This window comes from Rattus rattus, chromosome 8 (assembly GCF_011064425.1).
Source record: "Rattus rattus isolate New Zealand chromosome 8, Rrattus_CSIRO_v1, whole genome shotgun sequence".
Taxonomy (NCBI): domain Eukaryota; kingdom Metazoa; phylum Chordata; class Mammalia; order Rodentia; family Muridae; genus Rattus; species Rattus rattus.
Genome location: NC_046161.1, coordinates 51,425,189 through 51,444,413, shown reverse-complemented (window position 1 = coordinate 51,444,413; position 19,225 = coordinate 51,425,189). Strand labels below are relative to the sequence as shown.

The 19,225-nt window shown below is 49.4% G+C and overlaps 2 protein-coding genes across 5 annotated transcripts; one reads left to right on the top strand and one right to left on the bottom strand.

Annotated features, from left to right (window-relative positions):
• Positions 1-2,278: 2,278 nt before the first annotated feature.
• Mpi (mannose phosphate isomerase) lies at positions 2,279-10,744 on the top strand. 2 transcript variants are annotated; one of them, XM_032911357.1, is made up of 8 exons: positions 2,279-2,366; positions 2,810-2,937; positions 4,317-4,517; positions 5,718-5,859; positions 6,182-6,364; positions 8,447-8,620; positions 9,623-9,831; positions 10,077-10,739. In XM_032911357.1, exons 1-8 carry the CDS (start codon positions 2,351-2,353, stop codon positions 10,293-10,295), a joined length of 1,272 nt encoding a protein of 423 aa, XP_032767248.1. In that variant the 5' UTR covers positions 2,279-2,350; the 3' UTR covers positions 10,296-10,739. The 2 variants fall into 2 exon arrangements, with proteins under 2 accessions (XP_032767248.1, XP_032767249.1); XM_032911358.1 differs by lacking the exon at positions 4,317-4,517 and having other exon boundaries at positions 10,077-10,744.
• Positions 10,745-11,709: 965 nt separating this feature from the next.
• Positions 11,710-17,362, bottom strand: Fam219b (family with sequence similarity 219 member B). 3 transcript variants are annotated; one of them, XM_032911368.1, is made up of 5 exons: positions 17,052-17,362; positions 16,775-16,862; positions 16,015-16,092; positions 15,598-15,646; positions 11,710-14,102 (listed from the first exon to the last, which is right to left on the bottom strand). In XM_032911368.1, the coding sequence occupies exons 1-5, from the start codon at positions 17,263-17,265 to the stop codon at positions 13,941-13,943; spliced, it is 591 nt and encodes a 196-aa protein (XP_032767259.1). In that variant the 5' UTR covers positions 17,266-17,362; the 3' UTR covers positions 11,710-13,940. The 3 variants fall into 3 exon arrangements, with proteins under 3 accessions (XP_032767259.1, XP_032767258.1, XP_032767260.1); XM_032911367.1 differs by having other exon boundaries at positions 11,710-14,105; positions 17,052-17,360; XM_032911369.1 differs by lacking the exon at positions 15,598-15,646 and having other exon boundaries at positions 13,932-14,105.
• Positions 17,363-19,225: the final 1,863 nt, after the last annotated feature.

Below are 19,225 nucleotides of genomic sequence, written 5' to 3'. Positions count from 1 at the left end.
AAGAACTGCCGTGTGGGCGCTGGGACTGGAACCTGGGTTCTCTGGAAGAGCAGTGTTATTGCAAAACCATCTCTATCTCCAGTGTCTAATATTCTCCCTTTCCACCCTCTCCCTCTCTCCCTCTCCCTCTCTCTTTCTCTCTCTCTGTTCTTGCTCTCGCTCTTGCTCTCACTCTGGCTCTTTGAGACAGTCTCACTATGTAGCACAGGCTAGCTTGGAACTCATAGAGATTGTCCTGTCTTCATCTCCTAACTGTTGGACTTAAAGGTGTGTGCCGCCGTGCCCCATTCCTGTGTCCAGTCCTTATCTCAGTAACTTAGTATGACTTGGGGAGCAGGGATGAGGGAAGGGTATAGAACTTCAAGGTAGTAGGTATTTGAGCTGGCAAGCACATGATTCTTTTTTTTTTTTTTTTTTTTTTCCTTTTTTTGAGCTGGGGACCCAACCCAGGGCCTTGTGCTTGCCTAGGCAAGTGCTCTACCATTGAGCTAAATCCCCAACCCCCAAGCACATGATTCTTATGTTTCCCATTTTATTAGTTGGATATAGGAACACTTCCTTTGAAATACAGGTTAAGTTACATAAACAAGAGGACTCCAGGAGGAGTTGGTACACACATCTGGGAAAGAAAGTTTTAGTTCCCTTTCCTTGGACAGATGTGGTAGAAACTGTGGAAATCAATCCCTTCTCTCTCTCTCTCTCTCTCTCTCTCTCTCTCTCTCTCTCTCTCTCTCTCTCTGTGTGTGTGTGTGTGTGTGTGTTATGAAGGCACAAAACACATGTCCAGACACAAAATTCTCAACACAAGGAAATTTATTCATCCCAGAGAGGGCAAGCAGGGGGACAGTCTGCCTTTGGATCAAGCAGACACAAATAGCAGTAGGTGCTTCTGCAGAACAAAAAAAAAGGGGAAGCTTGTGCTAGGATGATTTGGTAAGTCCTGATTGGACATGATTGTCAGTGCAGCCAAATAATGAATTTTGATCGATGGACCTTGGTGATCAGCCTCAGGGATGAGTTGGGTGGGCATAAGGAAGTGGCCACATAAGAGAGTGAAACTTGGTGCCTAGCATTAGGAATGTAATCTAACAATTTTAGCAAGGAAGAGGGATGGAGAGAGAGAGAGCAAGACCTGTGGGTGCTGTTTGCAATGCTTGGGCCTATTAGAGGGCCCTTTGAAGTTTGTGACTCCTCTCTCCTCTTCCCAAGAGTGTTGACGGCTGTGAGTCTAGATGTCTAGCTGGGTTCTGTTCTTGTAGGCTGTTGTGGGGGTCCGGATGTCAGAGACTTTCTACAGAAGTTATGACAAGATTACGCCACAACAGAAGTCCATTCCCTGCCTCCCCTGTGCAGGGTTCCTGGTGACCTCTCCCTCTGTCCTATGCACAGCTTATGAGCAGCTCAGACTGGAGGAGGGCGGGGTTCTGGAAACACCTAGGATGGGAGGGGTGGAGGGACACAGCACTGACTGTTTACGGTCCTCATAGGCCCCACAATAAATCTGGCAGATCTATATTACACACCTCATTCTACAGAGCGAGAAACAGAAGTTCATAGGAGTGTATAGGGGTACAAGTGACATCTGCTACCATCATCATAATTATATCACCCAGTAACCTTCTAACCACTAGGCACTCGGGAAAACCTGAAATCCCCATGATAGCGCATGAACCCTAGGCATAGCCTTTTCGTTTTGCTGACCCCTTTACCTGCGGTGTGTGTGCGTGCGTGCCTGCATTTGTGTGTATCCCTTTGTCCCGCAGTGTTGGCCTCTTTGTTATTTAATTGTGGACAGTATAGGCACATTCTCTAGTTCCAGCAGCACAAGAGATTCTTGCTAGCTCTTTCTTCTGCCAGGAATACTCTTCACTTTTCCTCAAATGTCTCCTTCTTACTGGGGCTTACCCAGATGGCCTATGTGCCTCAGGCTGATCTCAAACTCAAGACAAGCTTTCTGTCTTGAATCCCTAACCACAAGAATTATAGGAGTGTGCCACTATGCATCGCTGTTTATTACCTTTTAACACACTGTTAAGATCTATTCAATTACTTCCCTTTTCTAGATTAACTCCTCCAAACATACAGAAAAAGCACAAAAGCAGTGCTATCTTGTTCTCAGTCTGTGGTACTTAGCGATTTCTCAGTACTTACATATGGATAAAAGAAGGATGAAGGCGGGAGTGTTGAAACCAAGAGTTAGGCTTAATGCTTTTGAGCAACAGAGCCTCCTGACTGCTCAGGTGAGGCAGTGGGCTCTGTAAACTACATTTCCCGTGAAGCTCCGCGCGCAGAAAAGCCGAGGCTGCTGGGAAGGGCTTACGTTCCTGAAGCCGGGTCTCAGGCAACTAGGATGGCGAATCCGCGAGGTGAGCGGTTTACCGGTGTTGGCTATCTTGGTGGTGGTCGCGTTCTGGGGCCCAATACTGGCAGGACCTAGCGGGCCGTGATCATTCCCGTGGACTCTGGGCACAGTACGGGATCTGGAGTTGGTAGTACCACCGGGGTTTAGAGAGGAGAATGGTGCGTGCGCTCGAATCACTTCGGAACTGACCAATTGCAGAGAGATGAGTAGTTAGTTCCTTTTCCCTCCCCATCATCCGAACTCAATTCTTCCCCATGGCAGACAAGATCCGTATCTGCCAATCTTACAGATGAGAACATCGATGATTGTGAAAGAGAGGAGTGACGTTCCCAAGTCACTCTTGGGTGGCTCTGCCCTTAGATTTCCCCGCCCCCATTCCTGGTTCCCTAGCACTAGAGCCAGGTCTGAAGAGTGGAGTGGAAGCTGACCTTCTGTCTGTGTCCCCAGTGTTCCCACTTTCCTGTGTGGTGCAGCAGTATGCCTGGGGGAAGGTGGGCTCCAAAAGTGAAGTGGCATGCCTACTGGCTAGCAGTGACCCACTGGCCCAGATCTCAGAGGACAAGCCTTATGCGGAGGTAAGACCCTGACTGTAAATCATTCCACTTTACCCTAAGTGAGACCAAAGGGTCTGACACGAGCCATATGGATCAGTTGGGAAGAATCGCTGCAGCTCGTAGAAGAGCTTCTCTTGGTTCTGGAACCAGTGCAGATACTTGCACAAAGAAAGCTGTAATCAGAGCACTGTAATCACAGAAGTAGAGAGGTAAGGCAGGAGAATCTGTCTGGTCTCTGTACCAAAATCCTGTCTCATATAAAGGAGGATAAAATATCTGGGGAACCCCCCCACACACACACACACACAGGGTTTCTCTGTGTAGCCCTGGCTGTTTTGAAACTTGCTCTGTAAACCAGGCTGGCCTGGAACTCACAAGATCCACCTGCCTCTGCTTCCTGAGTGCTGGGATCAAAGGTGTGCACCACCAAACACAGCTTAAACATGTGTTATTTCTTGAACCCTAGCTGCTCTAGCACTTACTGAATGTTCATTTGTTTTGAAGATTGTCTCAGGATGCCCAGGCTGGCCTCAAACTTGCTGTACAATTGAGAATGACCTTGAATGCTCAATCTCTCCGCCCCTATGCTAGGATTAAAGGCATGTAACAGCACTCCTAGCCATAAATAAGTGTTTGACTTTCATGAATTTTTTTTCTTTAAAAATTTTTTAAAAGATTTATTATTTTATTTATTTATTTTATTTATATGTAAGTACACTGTAACTGTCTTCGGACACACCAGAAGAGGGCACCAGATCTCATTATAGATGGTTGTGAGCCACCATGTGGTTGCTGGGATTTGAACTCAGGACCTCTGAAAGAGCAGTCAGTGCTCTTAACTGCTGAGCCATCTTTCCAGCCCCCAAAACTTATTATTTTATATTATGTACAGGTATGTTTGTGTATATGTGGTTATGTGCATGTGAGTGCAGGTGTCTGTGGAGGTCAGAAACATTGGATGTCTTGGAGCTGGAGTTAGAGAAGGTTGTGAGCCTCTTGATGTGGGTGCTGGCAACCGACTGGTAGTGCTTTGGAAGAGCAGTAAGACCTCTTAACTAGTGAGCCATTTCTCCAGCTCCCTAATTTTTTTATTTTTATGAATCCCAAATGTATTCCTTCTTATGAGAAGAGAAAAAACAAAACATAGGAAAGAAAGTTGTGTCTTTTGAGACTGAAATAAATGAGTGCTGAGCTCTCACAGATCTGTTGTTGAGACTCATGCTTCCAGAGGCATCTGAGTATCTGGACAGGCAATGGTAGAGTTCCTCCTGTCCGGATGGCAGGCCCCAGGCTTGGTCCCCAGCACCTCAGAAGCCAGTGTACTGATACTGATCCAGGCCTCCTCATACATCCAGGACTGTCCACTGTTTCCTTTCTTCTCAACTTTCCTGTCTTTCTAGCTGTGGATGGGGGCACACCCCCGGGGAGATGCCAAGATCCTTGACAACCGTATTTCCCAGAAGACCTTAGGCCAGTGGATTGCTGAGAACCAGAACAGCTTAGGCCAAAAGGTCAAAGATACCTTTAACGGAAAGCTGCCCTTCCTCTTCAAAGTGCTCTCAGTGGAAACGGCCCTGTCTATCCAGGCACACCCTAACAAGGTACAGGATCAGGGTACAGAGGGCAGTGTAGGAAGGGCTGGCGGGGGGAGCTCCCCACAGATTTCCTCCACCCGTACTAGGCTCTAGCTCAGGGCTAAATTCAAGTCTTACTAACCCCAGCTTGGCTGCTCGGGCACAGATGCTGGTACAGAAGCCAAGTGTAAGTGGACAACTGACTGGCCTCTGCCAAGAGAGTCTCCAAGTTTGTCCTTGGCTTCCCTTCCCCCAGTCCAGGTCTATTCATATCTGCCATTTCCCCCGCCTAGCTCTCTCGGAGAGTTCAATCCCAGAATTCCGGGACAGGGCAGGCACCCCCAGCTGTTGCCTCAGCCGCACCCCACCATGTTAATCTTCTTGAGCAAAGCCTAGCCCAGCTTAAGCAGTCTGTCTAAACTCCTCTTTTTAAAATTGTTTAACACATGTCTTTATTTTATGTGGCTGAGTGTTTTGCCTGCATGTAGGCCTGTGCACTCTTGGTGTGCGGGGAGGCCTGAAGAGGGCTTTGAGTCCCCTGAGATTGGAGATATAGACAGTCACAAGCTGCCATTGTGGGTGCAAGGATCCGAACCCAGGTCCTCTGGAAGAGCAACCAGTGCTCTTAACCACAGAGTTACAGCTCCAGCGCCTTTTTTTAAAAGATTGTTTTAGTGTATGTGTTTGAGGGCCTCTATGTACATCATATAAAAGCTTGGTGCCTTTGTAAGACCATCAGATTCCCTAGAACTGGAGATACGGATGGTTGTGAGCCACCATGGAGATTCTGGGAAAGGAGCCTGGGCCCTCGGCCAGAGCAGAGCAGTGAGTGCTCTTAAACGCTGAGCTGTCTCTCCAACCCCTAATTTGGGGACTTTTAAAGACTGGTCTCACGAAGCCCAAGCTGGCCTCAAACTCATTATGGAGCTGAGGATGACCAGATATTTCTAATTATACCTCCCCAAAATCATTTACCCCAGTCATACAGTTTATGTGCCTGCTGTCGAGGGTTTCTGAGTCACAGGCCAGGTCTCTTAAGTCTGTCCCAGCTCTCCGCTGGCCCATGTTTTTGTCCCGGGTGGGCTGAGCCCCAGCATGATGCCGGACTGGGTTCATTGCCAGAGGTATCCGGTAAACGGAGCAGTTGGGCAGCAGAGACTGCAGAGGCTGGTACTCCTGACGATGGTAGCTATACCCCAATTATTGTCCTCCACTGCCCATCCACAGGAGCTGGCAGAGAAGCTGCACCTCCAGGCTCCGGAGCACTACCCCGATGCCAACCACAAGCCAGAAATGGCCATTGCCCTTACACCCTTCCAAGGCTTGTGTGGTTTCCGGCCAGTGGAGGAGATTGTGACCTTTCTGAAAAGTAAGGTTGGGCAGGAATGCTGAGGGTACATGTACTGGGCCTGAAACAGGAGGGGCCTGGCCAGAGGGGAAACAGAGATAGAGAGTCAATATCATAGGCACTAAAGGGATCTTGGCCTCATGAGGCAGTTTTAAGGGTCAGTGGGCCAGAGGGTAAGACCAGGCTCAGGCGTGGTTGCTAAGGGCCGTTGGTGAACCATGTTTACACAGCACAGTTTGTATAGCGCTGCTGTGTGTTTGGTTAGGGATGAGGTGGGACGGCCTCACTTCTTAGTGTTCTGACTCCTCATTCTTGACATCTCCTCACCCTGGCCACCCTGCAGAGGTGCCTGAGTTCCAGTCACTGATTGGAGAGGATGCCACAGCACAGCTGAAGAAGAGCATGAATGAGGGTTCTGGGGCCATGGCCTCTGCTCTGAAGAACTGCTTTTCCCACCTGATGAAGAGTGAGAAGAAGGTGGTGGTGGAGCAGCTTAACCTGTTGGTGAAACGGATCTCCCAGCAAAGTAGGTGTGGCAGAGGCCTGGGTGGGTACAGTGCCCAAGCCTGGGCTCCCAACACAGGCAGGGATGAGGCCACGGAGACAGGATTCCTGGCCCTTTTCACCAAGCAAGACACTAAAAGGGGCCAAACTTAGATGGTCTTACGATCGCTGCTACTGTTCCTATCCCAGTCTTGGTGGCGTGAGGCCCCAGGTTGAGTGCTTCTTCCAAACTGGTTTTCTTGAGGTGGTTGGAAGCAGACTGGCCTAGAGGATTCTATCAGGGCCCTCTACCCAGGCATTCCCAGATGCTTCCCATGGGGGCAGACTTGCATTTAGGGGGCTAGAGAGCCGGAAAGGACCAAGGAGCACTCCTGTAGAGGACTCAAGCCTTGTGCTCTTAACCATTAAGTTCTTCCTTAAAGCCTTCCTAGATATCTGATCTTGTGCTAACAGAGTTCAGGAAATGACCAAGGTGGGTGTGGTTGTGTCACTGTTGTCATGCAGAGTCAACAGACACAGTGAGAAACAAGGCTGACAGAGTCTCGGCCAGGAGCTTACGTGGCAGCTCCTTGAGGAGGTCCTAGCGCCTCGCCCGATAGGCCAGCTCCTTCTCCAGGAAGCCCTCTTCTGGTTCAGTCTGTCCCCAAGTCCCTGCAGTGTAACTTTTGTGTCACGGCCTCAGTTGTGTGTCACAGTTTTCCCTCACCTGAACTTGCCCTCCTGTTTTGTGTTGCTGTGGTTTTGAGCATCTCATCTGCTTGCATACTCTTGGAGGACCTTGACCTGTGCTGTTCTGACATCCAGGTACACAGGGACTCCTTAGCACTGTGTGCGCACTTGTTCAAACTTGGGTTCTCTAGGCCAGAGGCTTCATGTTTGTCCCAGTGTTTAGCAGAGTAGCTACTGAGCAAGGATATGGAGATCCTCCCACTTAGAACACTGCTTTCTTTATTGTAATTCCTGCACATTCTGAATACTCCCCCCCAACCCCTATCTGCTGTTCCAGGAAACTGAGCTCACCCTGCTCCTGCCCCTGCCCTTCCAAGAAGCCTCCCTCATCCCTCCAGCTCAGGCTCGGCTCATCTCCTCTTGGTCAGTTTCCAGGGCACATTTTGGCCCATGGCACATTGTGCACTGTGCTTTCTGGGGTGGACAACCATCTCAGTTTCCTGAGACATGGGAGTTGAAGTGCTAACGAAAGGGAAGTCCTTGGTCAACAGGGAATAGCTCCGCTCTTCATGAAGTTTTCGGGTTACCTCCTTGTCCATAATAGATTTTGAGCTTAAGAGCAGTAAGTGGTCCCTAATCAGGAGACTCTTCCTGGACAATTGTCTGGAGATGTTTTTGTCAAAATCTGAACTGGAGATGCTAGTGGTATATGTGTTTTAAAATAGTTTTCATACAATTTTTCCCTCTACCTCCCTTTGAGATGAGGTTTCTTGTACCCAAGGCTGGCCTCAAACTTGTTATGTAGCTAAGGATGGCCTTACAGTTCTGACACTCCTCCCTCCATTTTCCGGGATTACAGGCATGTGCCACCATCCCGTTTTTTTTTTGTTTTGTTTTTTTTTTTTTTGGTTTTGTATTTAAAGAAAAAGTTATTGGAGTATAGATAATTAATCTGTAATTTGGTAGAGGGAATGTGTTTTTTTTTTTTTTTTTTTTTCTTTTTTCTTTTTTTTTCGGAGCTGGGGATCGAACCCAGGGCCTTGTGCTTGCTAGGCAAGTGCTCTACCACTGAGCTAAATCCCCAACCCCTCTAGGGTTGCATTCATGCTGGGCAAGTACTCTACCAACTGAGGTATGTCCCTGGCCTGTATCATTTGAGACAGGGTCATACTCTGCCATCCAGTCTGTCTGCCCTTCACTAGTGGTGAGCTTTCTGCCTGGGTGCTGGGATCATAGCTGTGCACCACAGTGCCCAGCTGTTGTAGCCTGGCCGGACCTGCATGTGACTGAGGTGAGACGGTGTTTTTGTGCAAAGATGAGGTCCAGCAGCTGCATACGTACAGGCAGGGGCTGTTCACCAAGACTCCCTTTGTCAGGGTAAAGCTGTGGATACCATGTGTGTCTTAGTGGCCTTGGGATGCTCTGTGACCCTCAGTATCTAACGGAAACAGCATGGATGACATTTGTGGGGAGCTCTTGCTACAGCTGCACCAGCAGTACCCGGGTGATATCGGATGTTTCGCCATCTACCTCCTGAACCTGATCACCTTGAAGCCTGGGGAAGCCATGTTTCTGGAGGCCAACGTGCCCCATGCCTACCTGAAGGGAGGTGAGCCCATTTTAGTAGTAAGTCCCACTGCCATTCCCCTTGGACCTTGTTTGTTCGTGTGGATGAAAGACCGAGGTCGGTGACCTCGGGGTGACTGAGCCAGTGTGGATGGTGGCTGCCAGCTGGGCGGTAGATACTGCTCATAATCTGCCACTAGCTACAAGTTCTGACATTAAGCCCCTTCGATGAGAGTGGACATCCGTTTGAGCCAAACCACACTGGACAAAGCTGCTGTTCTCTCTCTTCTCACTTGTGATTGCATACCAATGTTACCTGCCTGGAGAGATTTTTACCCTAAAATACGGGGGATGCAACAAAAGGAAGCTATTTGTGTGTGAATGCAGGTACACATGGACCACAGGATGCACGTGGAGCTCAGGACAGCCCGGGGATTGGGAGTTCATCCTCATTCTACTTTGAGGGTCTCTTGTTCTGATGCTTCCTTGTTTTTCTTGCCACACACTCCAGTCTAGCTGGCCTGTGAACTTGCAGAGATTCTCCTGTCTCCCCACAGGAGTGCTGGGATTACAACTGTATGTGCTACACGCTGGCTTTAACGTGGGGTTTTTGGTGTTTGGCCTCAGGCATTTATGCTTGCATAACAAGTGTCCCTACTGACCCTCCCTTTTTGTTGCTGTTCTTGTTTTGAGACAGGGTCTCACTCTGTAGCCCAGGCTGGCCTCAAACAAACATGTGGTAGCCTCCCCACCCCCGTTCAGCCTTGTGAGTGCTGTGATTATAGGCATGAACCACAGTGTCTGACTGGATGTCCCATTTGACTGTTGGCAGCTTATCTACTCGCAACAGGATTCTGTTGCAGAAGTCCTTAATGAAGGGGTTAATATAATTTGGGGCCTGTTACCTTCACATATTTTCCCACCATGATATTTGCACATTTTAACCCAGTTTATAGGCATTGACATGGCCTAGGGTAGGAGGCCCACCTCTGGGGAGCCAAAGGCTTATTTACCATCTTATTACATGACACTTATCTGTCCCCAGACTGCGTGGAATGCATGGCATGTTCAGACAATACCGTGCGTGCTGGCCTGACACCCAAATTCATTGATGTGTCAACCCTGTGTGAAATGCTCGACTACTCACCTAGCCCCAGCAAAGACAGGCTGTTTGCACCAACACTGAGTCAAGATGACCCCTACCTCTCTATCTACGATCCCCCTGTGCCAGACTTCACAGTTATGAAGATAGAGGTAAGTAAATGGGCCTGGAGGGTATCCTTGTATAGCATGGGGTATACCCGGGGCTGGATTTCCTGTCAAGCCCACCTGGTTGGGGCAGCCACAGAGCCCAGCTATTTCTTTGCCAGGGACCAGATGTGGGCCTTCATGGTGCCAAGAGCCTGAATAGTGGGAAAGGAGGCAGCAGAGCCCCTGAGGTGGTCTAGAACCCAGGAGCAGAGTGTAAACTATACTCTTCTATGGCTTCTTTCTACCAGGTCCCTGGCTCTGTCACTGAATACAAAGTCTTGACACTAGACTCTGCCAGCATCCTTCTGTTGGTCCAAGGGACAGTGACAGCTATCATACCTTCAGTCCAAGCAGAAATCCCCCTGTCCCGTGGTGGAGTGCTCTTCATTGGGGCCAATGAGACTGTCTTACTGAAGCTTACCGTACCAAAGGATCTGCTGATATTCCGGGCCTGCTGTCTACTGTAGAGACCAGTTCTTAGTGTCTCTGCCTAGCACTATATTCTGGCCAGCTCCACATCCTGGAGATCCAGCCCAATCCCTGTCCCTATTGTGCAATCTTTGAATACATACTGGATTAGAATAGTGAGTTTGGAATTAGTGACTCCAGAGTGTGCCCAGGCTAGACCATCTTCAGGACAAAGGAGTCTGTGTGAAGCCTGAGGCCTGCCACTCCACTGTACCTCTCAACACTCCTTTACCTCTGAGCCAGGTGCGTCATCCACTAAAGATACAACCAGTCTGCCCCAGCTGAGGTGTTAGGCTAACCAAATGTGTGTCACCCACTGTTAGCTCAGCATCCTCTCAGCTGCAGAGAAAGGGAAGTGACAGGCCAGTGGACTAATAAAGCTTGTTCCCCTCTAGCTCTATCAAAGTAATTAAAGATCATGTGTGTTGAGGATACAGAGTAAAGAGCAGTCCTTGGTGTGCCTGGCCCTGATTTGGAAGGAAAGAGCTCTCTGATGTTGTCCAGTTTTGGTTTTAATTCTTCATACAGCTTCCTGGAGGTGGCAGGCTGGATTCCAGAATCTTTTACAAGAAGGGGTGGGAGAGGAAGCCAGCTCCAGCCTCGGTTGGACTGCTTGCAGGCAGGCCTTCTGCTCTGGTAGTTTACTTTTTCTGAGACTGTCCTCATGTTCCAAAGGTTGGCTTTAGCGTTCTGCTTCTGCTTCATTATGGCTTCTGGTGTTTGCACGTGGTTGTGTATGTGCATGTGCACCTGTGTGTTATTCCTCAAGAATCATCGACTTTTTTAAAGACAGGGTCTCTCACTGGTCTGGAATGTACCAGTTCAGTTAGACTGACTGACTAGCAGGTCTCCGTGGTCCTTTGTCTTGACCTCCACTGGGATTACAGGGGCGTGTCACTACCTTTGGCTTCTTATTTGGGTGCTTGAGGTAGAGGGCTCAGGGATTCGAACTTGGGTCCTCATACTTGCATGGTATGCGCTTTCATACAGCCCAGGCTAGTGTTATATATGGGGCTGAAGAGACGACTTAGCAGTTAGAAAGTACTTGTTGCTGTTCCTGCAGAGAACCCAGGTTTCATCCCCAGCTCCCATGTGGTGGCTCACAGTCGTAACTCCAGTTCTAAGGGATGTGACACCTCTCCTGACTTCCGTGGACTCCTGTACCTGTGTGCATATAGTACACATACACTCACATGTACCCGCACACACAGAAGATAAAAACCAAAGCTGGGTGGTGGCGTTGGTGCACGCTTTTATAAAAATCCCAGCACTTGGGAGACAGAGGTAGGCAGAGCTCTTAAGTTTGAGGCCAACCTGGTCTAAGTTTGAGTGAGTTCAGGACTCCTAAGGTTACACGGAAAAACTGCCTCAAATAAGACAAAAATGAAAAAACCCACTCCAACACAATAAAGGTCAACTACCAGGATTGCATTTATTATAACAGACTGAAAGTGCAAGCCGAGAGAGAGGTCTGAGAAGCAGCGTAAACACAGGGACCACTCCTGAGGAAGCTCAGATGCACTCCTTCCCAGGGACTGCCCCTGAAGAACACCCAGCCTTCGGAATTAAGGCAGTTAGGATGTGGGCACCGTTGTGCCGATACTGGTGGTGTTTTCACCCAGCCCCTACCAGCTGTCCGTTTCTATCCCTCCTAACTGGACATTATTGAGCTTTCTCCACGAGTAATGCTTTCCCACACAAGGCCACCCAGCTCAAGAACTTTCCTTCCAGGGACGGTTCCAGCCAAGTACCTCAATGTTAACTATTAACTACAGCAACAACACCCAGACGCTGTGGTTTGGGGGTACTGCCCACCCCCAGGAGCTGCCAAATGTCCAGGCTACTGTGTTCTAACCAAATAGAAACAGAGCTCTACACTTCAGTTCCACAACCACTTCTGGCCCTCACTGAGCCCTGCCAAGTCCTTACTCTGCCCTACATGTATTCCCTTTTCACACGAGGCCTCCACCCTGCAGACTTACAGAAGGCCGGGATATGGTTTGTGCTCCTTCCCTGCGGGCCTTACATAAAGCGCTCAGAATCAGAGATCCTTGCATTGAGTTGCAGACTCCCACCACAGCACAGAGCATCTATGGCCCAACCCAAGAACCAAGCAGATGTGCCTTTGGTTCCATCTTCCCTCCCGTGATGCTGCCCGGCAGTTGAGTGAACCGCAGTAGACACAGTGTACTGCTTCACCCTTCCCCAGCCTGAGAACAAGCCCTGCTGGGCAGCAGTCGAAAGGGCAGGTCTGTAGCCGAGGGACACAGAAGGCCTTACCTTCTCACCTGACCCTTTCTACTAATACTCATGAAAGGACACAGGGCATATCATCCCTCCTAAGTCTCTAGTAGTCACTGGGTAGGACAGTCACATGTGTTCCCAACCCCTAACTCTTGACTATTGTGCCCCTTCTTCTGAGAACCATATCTACCCCAAGCCTCACCACATACCTGGGTTAGATAAAACAACTTGGGGAAAGGGTCTGGGAAAACTAAATTCCAGGAAGAGGCTTAGTATAGCAGGAGAGATTATTCCTGCGTTTGTTTTCAGCTTGGGATTGAGCAGTGCTCACACGCAGGCTTGCTTTATTTCCCGCGTCCCCCCTCCCTCCCAGCCTTGCACATGCTAGGCAAGTGCACTACACCTGCAGCCTGTGAGCCCTGTGCTGGGGGAGAGGAATGTGCCATAGGAATGGACCTCGTTAGAGCGAAGGCCCCCCTTGCACTGCAGACTCATCAACGCAAGTGGGGTCTCCCCTCCCCATCCTGTCTAAACATTTCCATGTAGGCCAGAGTCACACAGCTACACCGGGATGTTGGCTCTCATCCATCAATACTTCTCAAAAGCTTAAACAGCTAACTATAGGAAGGCACTGACTTCCCAGCAGCTCCCTCTGCTGGTAATCATAAAAACTGTGGGTTTCTGGTGATAGCCTCAGCAGTCAATCCAATTTTTTAAAAAAAAAAAAAAAAAAAAAAAGAAGGCGGGAAAACTCTCCAAGGCCAGGGAACTACAGATAAATAAACATATATGACAGAACAGTTCTCTTCTAATGGGTGAAGGGCTGACAGAGTTACTAAGCCCATCCAGACAGCAGGACCAGTAGAATGTCCCAAGTCCAGAGGTTCTGAAAGCCATGGTCCTACTCCATCATTTAGACTCCTTGCCATAACAGACAGGATGTAACCTGAAGGGACAACCCACTTGGTGCTTTCCTGACTTGGCCCCAGTTGTACTCTTTCACTACTGCAGACCATAAAGTGCCGTTCTCTGCCTCCCACTACACCTCCGAGCACAGCCTGAGCGGACGAGTTCTTTCTTCTCCCGCCTCAGAACACCTTGCCAAACACCAGTCAGAATGTCTGTAAATGGTTTTCTTAGCAATCCCTGTCAGCAGCATAAGAACCACATTATGAAAGTGGCTTCCTGGAACTGCCCCAATGGAAACCTGCCGACTTCCACCTGTCACCTATGACCCAGACAGGGACCTCTGACATGAGAAGCACCAGGTGAGGGCTACCTGTAGGTCACTGACCTGCTCAGAGGTCAATGCCTCCAGTGGTTCTAGGCTGGCAGCAGTACCCAGTGCACTGAGCTGTGAAGGGCCAGCAGGGCCATCTGCCTATCCTGGAGGGTTGTGGCTACTGGAGGGTACAGGAAGAATCCCCAAGACAGCACCAGCAGCAAGAACACGTGGAAGAAGCAATAGGCTTAGGAGGAATGAGGTCCAGGTCCTCATCATCTGGAATCTCATCCAGGTGATATCCATCCTGCAGCAGCTGCCGGCTCACGTCCTGGTTCACCTGCTGAAGGAAGAGGATAGTACTATGAGCTGCCGCCTAAAGGCAGGTCCTAGTCATACCCCGCTCCCCATCCCCCAGCTTCCTGTCCCTGCTCTACCTAGCCCCAGGCCAACTCCACATCCTAGATTACAGATCAGGATCACCATTTGTCTGCAGTGTCTTTCCAGCAGTTAGGAACTCCCCAGAGGCTTACTGAAAGCCGCCCAGCTTCACATTAAAAATCAATGTACTAGCTTTCCCCACTAGCACCCAGATATCCTGTCAAGATTCAAGAATATGGGGCTGCCCTCTGGTGGCACATGCCTTTGATCCCAGCACTTGGGAGACAGAGAGGCAGTTCCGAGTTCAAGGCAAGCCTAGTCTACATAGTGAGTTCCAAGATAGCCAAAGCTATGTAGAGAGGAAACTGTTTCAAAAGGGGGAGAGAGGATGACAACAGAAAAACAGGCTGTAGTATTAGAGGTATATATGGAACAGTAGACAGGAGTAGGGGACAGCCAGTTCCTTCTCTGTGGGCAAGGCTGGTTCTGCAAAGTCAGCCTGGTTTCATCAGCATACTGGCAGGCAGGATATCAATGACGCTAGGAAATTTTAAGACTTGTGATTCTTTTTTTTTTTTTTTTTTTTTTGGAGCTGGGGACCGAACCCAGGGCCTTAAGCTTGCCAGGGCAAGCGCCTACCACTGAGCTAAATCCCCAGCCCCTAAGACTTGTGATTCTTGACAGAATTTTCTTAGTTTTTAACAATCTTAACATATATGTGCAAGCGGCTTTCTCCTTTGCAAAAACTGAGACTAGCCAGAGATTCCTAGGAGAATAAAGGAGCGCTACCCAGTGCCATCGTGTCCTGCTACAGCTCCTTTGTACTGGCACATGCTACTATGCCTGGCTGAGAATCTTCTGTCCCTTTGATTCTCTCTGGGACAATCATTCTGGAAAGATGTCCTAAAGACCAGCCTAGGAGGTGTGCTCAGATAATTTCCAGAGACGGAACTGAAGAAAGCAAGCTCAGTGGAAGATGGGTGGGGAGGGTTGAATGCTGACTCAGAGAGAGAAAGGGAAGACTTAGGTTACCTTTCCACACTGGAAGGCAAGCCTATGACCAGTGGGTCCAGGCCGCAAGAAACAAGACCTGGAAACTACCCAAAGAAGGAGTTGTATGTTTGTTGGGAAAGGGCAGCAACATCTAAGAAATGCTTCTTAAATCACAAGAACATTCCAGCACAGTTTATAAACACTTAGCTGGAACTTATCAAGAGGATTACTAGATTATGGGCTTCTGAGATCACTTCTAGCCCTGAGGAGATACAGTCTCCTGAATTTCAACAGCCATCTTAAGATGCTTGTTATCTCTGCTTAGGAAAGAGGGCATAGTGGCAGACTAGAGAGCAGAGTGGAATCGAGCTGTGCACACAGCAGGCACCAGACAGACATTGTGGCAGTGGTGGTGACGCTGCCTACAGCCTGATGCTGTACAGCAGGCGCTCTGGACTTGCCTCTGCAGAGGAATACCCGGAGGAGTATCTGGATTCCAGCTCCCCATCACTAGGAGAAGAGGAAGACAATCAGTTCAGGGACATCTAGCACAGCTGCAAACAGCAAGGAGGACATGCGAGGGGTCTGAAGACTTGAGAAGCAAAGACCACACACCAGAGAACTCAAGCCCAGAGTCCCAGGGAGTACCAATGGTTCCCTCAGACGATTCCAGCAGAAACAGTCATTCTCACTAGAAGTGCAAGCACAACAGGACAGGAACTCTTCCAGCCATGCCATCCCTGAAGGGACAGCACTCAAAGAGAACAGTTCTGGGATGTACGTGAAGGGCCTTGGGGGAATTAGGCAGCAGGCAAGGGCATCAAGCAACCCACTTTGCTAGTAAGTCACTCCTGACTGTTTCCTAGGCAAGCACTCACCTGTCAGAGTCAAGGGACACCAGGTTTTCATCTGGACTCTGGCTAAGAGCAGTATAGCCCCTGTTAAACTTCACTGACCTGAGACGGGATAGGGAAGAAAGCACAGGCATTTCACAGGGAAGGCCAGAGCCCAGCCCCCTACACAGAAAGATTGGGCCATTCTGGACTTCCCTTCTACCCCATGACAGCCACCACGACCTGCAGCTCTATGCAGCTGGCTCTGGCTCCTCAGATTCTTCTCTGGCCCACTCTGCTACACTGAAAGCTCCTAGGAAAGCTTCCATTTCATGAACCAGGTAAAGCAGCATCTCTACCTTATTTAACCAGAGGATCCCAGGCAAATCCTTTCACATTTGAGTTTCAACATACAGTTATAGACAGCTATGTGAGGTCTTATTGAGCTCGAAGAGCTTACCATTCTGCTTTTAAAACCTCCAAAAAACACTGCATGGGTTCTCCCTCTTCGCTCCTGGGACTCCAGCTACTATCTCGTCCTTTAATGAATATCCTATCTATGCACTGATGGAACTCCCCTATTACAAAGCCTATTATTTTGTGATACTAGCACAGTTTTAAAAGAGTAGAGGTAGTTCCAGTTCTCACTCTTCCTCCCACCACCATCCCTCCTAGTTCTCATTCTTAAGGTGCCAGCAGATAAGCTAGCTAGCTCAACCTTAAACAGCGCCCCGTTTCCCAAGCAGGAAGGGATAAGGCCTTCTTTGCAAGCTGCTGACACAGAGGAAGTAATGCCCACTGAGACCTTTTCCCTGAAGAATCGGGGCGGTTCGTCAAGGCACCCAGCATGCCCTTTCTCCGTAGAACGGCCTTGGCATGGTCCCGATGTTTCTCTGGAAGTTAAAGGGTCTTGGGTCAGCCCGGTCTTCCCCATTCCGCTGCTTTCCAGGCTCTCAGGGGCAGGAGAGGGCTGCACCTAAATCCCTTCCCTTCTGGGGACAAGATTACAAGGCTCTAGGGCCCAACCCCAGGCCACAGCAGACCGCTCAAGCAAAGACACTCATGCAGCCTATGGCACTCACTCAGCTTAGCCTGAATGGAAGGTGCGCGCGTCACCAAGTAGGGTCCACGCTTCTCCGTGGGGGGGAGCGGGCATTCCCCGAGCCGGAGGGCCGCGTCGCCGCTCTGTCTGGAGGGCAGCCCCGCAGCTCCTGCCACGCTGTCGGGAGCCGCACCAGGCTGGGACCCCTGCGTGGACATCCGCACCACATGCCCACGGAGCTCCCCGGTCGCCATGACCGGCCCCGCCCCGCCTCGCCAGTGGCCAGCCCGGTGCGGGGAAGAACGAATGACAAGACGTACGCTCCTTTAGAAAGATGGCGACGCGCAGGCGCGGGCTTCGCTTGGCGCTTTCCGGCGTCCAGCTGCGGAGAGAGCACCAAGGTTCCGCCCTACCCGTCAGGAGCTGGCCAGCCCAGGTCCTGCTTTTCAGGTACTCTGAAACTCAGTCTGTCTGAGCCTGTTGATGTGCAGGATCTCAGTTCAGTCTATAGTCGAAGTAAAATGACATTTAGTAGGGTGGCGGGGTGTGCCGACCCAAATGCTCTCTGGATGCGTCGTGGGCCTCTTTCGCCGCAGCAGGAGTTTCTTTAGGGGTGATACAGGAAGGGTCCGGCTCATACGAAGGGGCTACAGGGACCTTCTCTAGAAAACAGGCCCGGGAGGGTCAGGATTTACCCATGACATCCTACTCAAATCTCACCGGTTTATGTTTTCTTTTTGTGAGTTTTTGCCTGAGACCTTGACCACAGCTGGCTCTCTTTAGGCATATTTCCACACTTAAATACAACCTTGGGACTGAAAGGATATATAGCCAAGTGGTAAAATCCATGCCTGGCATGCAAAGGGCCTTCTCCCCGTCCCCCATCTCTCCTCCCACCCAACCCCCCTTTTTGGTGGTAAAATGGGAAGCTAGGCATGATGGTGCACACCTGTAAACCCAGGGTTTGGGAGGTGGAGGCCGGAGTTCATGAGTTTTTAAGTCCTCGTTTTTTAAAAGAAGAACGAAGGTCCCACAGTAACAAAAATAAATCGAACACTAGAAAGCAGGGTGGAAGTGCGCTCTTGAGTCTGTGTGTGGCAGGGCACAAGGCTGTGTCAACTCTTGACTTTTCTGGCCCCCAAGGGATGTATTTATGTCTGGCTGGAAATAAGCTCCAGATCCTTGTAGGAATGGCCAAATATCGTGAGGCTGCTCCACAGCTAACACACTGTCGAAGGAAAGGTCAATATTGTACAACCTAAATCCCCAGGGACAAACAAAAAATGCTGGATAGGAGAAAGGGAAGCGTCTGGGGTTAAGCTTTTGAAAAAATCAAACTTAATGGAGTCTATGCTATCTTAATGAATCCACCCCTACACTAACTGTTAGACTTGTTTTATTTTTAAACAGAATCTCACTATGTAGCCCAGACTGGCCTTGAACACACAATTCACCTGCTTTGGTTTCCCAGGTACTGGAATTGCAGGTTAACACCACCGTTCCCAGCTGTTGGAATTTTTATTTTTAAAGATTTATTTCATGTATATGAATGAGTATACTGTAGCTATCCTCAGACACCAGAGAGGGCATCAGATCCCATCGCAGGTGGTTGTGAGCCATTCCAATTTCCATCTGGAATGCTGGGAATTGAACTCAGGACCTCTGGAAGAGCAGCCAGTGTTGTTTGTTAACCACTGAGTCATCTTTCCAGCCCTGGAATTGTTTACTTATAGAAACACACAACTCAGTTTATTGTTCAGTTTTCACGTTGAAAACAAAATGCTGACTTACTCCTTGTATACAAACGTCACAGAAGGATGTAGTTGCACATGCCTCTATCCAGTCGTTAGGAGGTAAAGGCAAGAGGATCACGCATGAGTTCAAGACTAGCTTCAGCTCCATAGTAAAACTCTGTCTCAAACAGTATCAACATTAAGGAAAAGGTAGAGGGGCTTACAACCACCTGTAACTCCAGTTTCAGGAGATACCTCACCTCTTCTCACCTCCACAGGCAGCAGTCATTGACATATATATATAGGCAATTAAATGGATCTTTTGAAATGTTTTCAAGACCCTAAAATGAAACAGCAGGGGTCAAGGTGCAGAAGCACACCTTTGATTCTAGCATTCAGGAGGCAGAACATATGGTGAGGCTAGCCTGGTCTACATAATGAGGTCCAGGACAGCCAGAAAGAAAAAGAAAGAAAGAAAAAA

Coding starts and splice junctions, on each gene's coding strand:
- Fam219b (XM_032911367.1), bottom strand. CDS start 17,265: ATGGCGACCGGGGAGCTCCGTGGGCATGTGGTGCGGATGTCCACGCAG. Junction 15,647..16,014: donor GTGTCCCTTGACTCTGACAG/GTGAGTGCTTGC, acceptor CTCTTCTCCTAG/TGATGGGGAGCTGGAATCCA. Junction 14,106..15,597: donor CCGGGTATTCCTCTGCAGAG/GCAAGTCCAGAG, acceptor CTCTTCCTTCAG/CAGGTGAACCAGGACGTGAG.
- Mpi (XM_032911357.1), top strand. Junction 2,938..4,316: donor AGGACAAGCCTTATGCGGAG/GTAAGACCCTGA, acceptor CTGTCTTTCTAG/CTGTGGATGGGGGCACACCC. Junction 6,365..8,446: donor GAAACGGATCTCCCAGCAAA/GTAGGTGTGGCA, acceptor TGTGACCCTCAG/TATCTAACGGAAACAGCATG.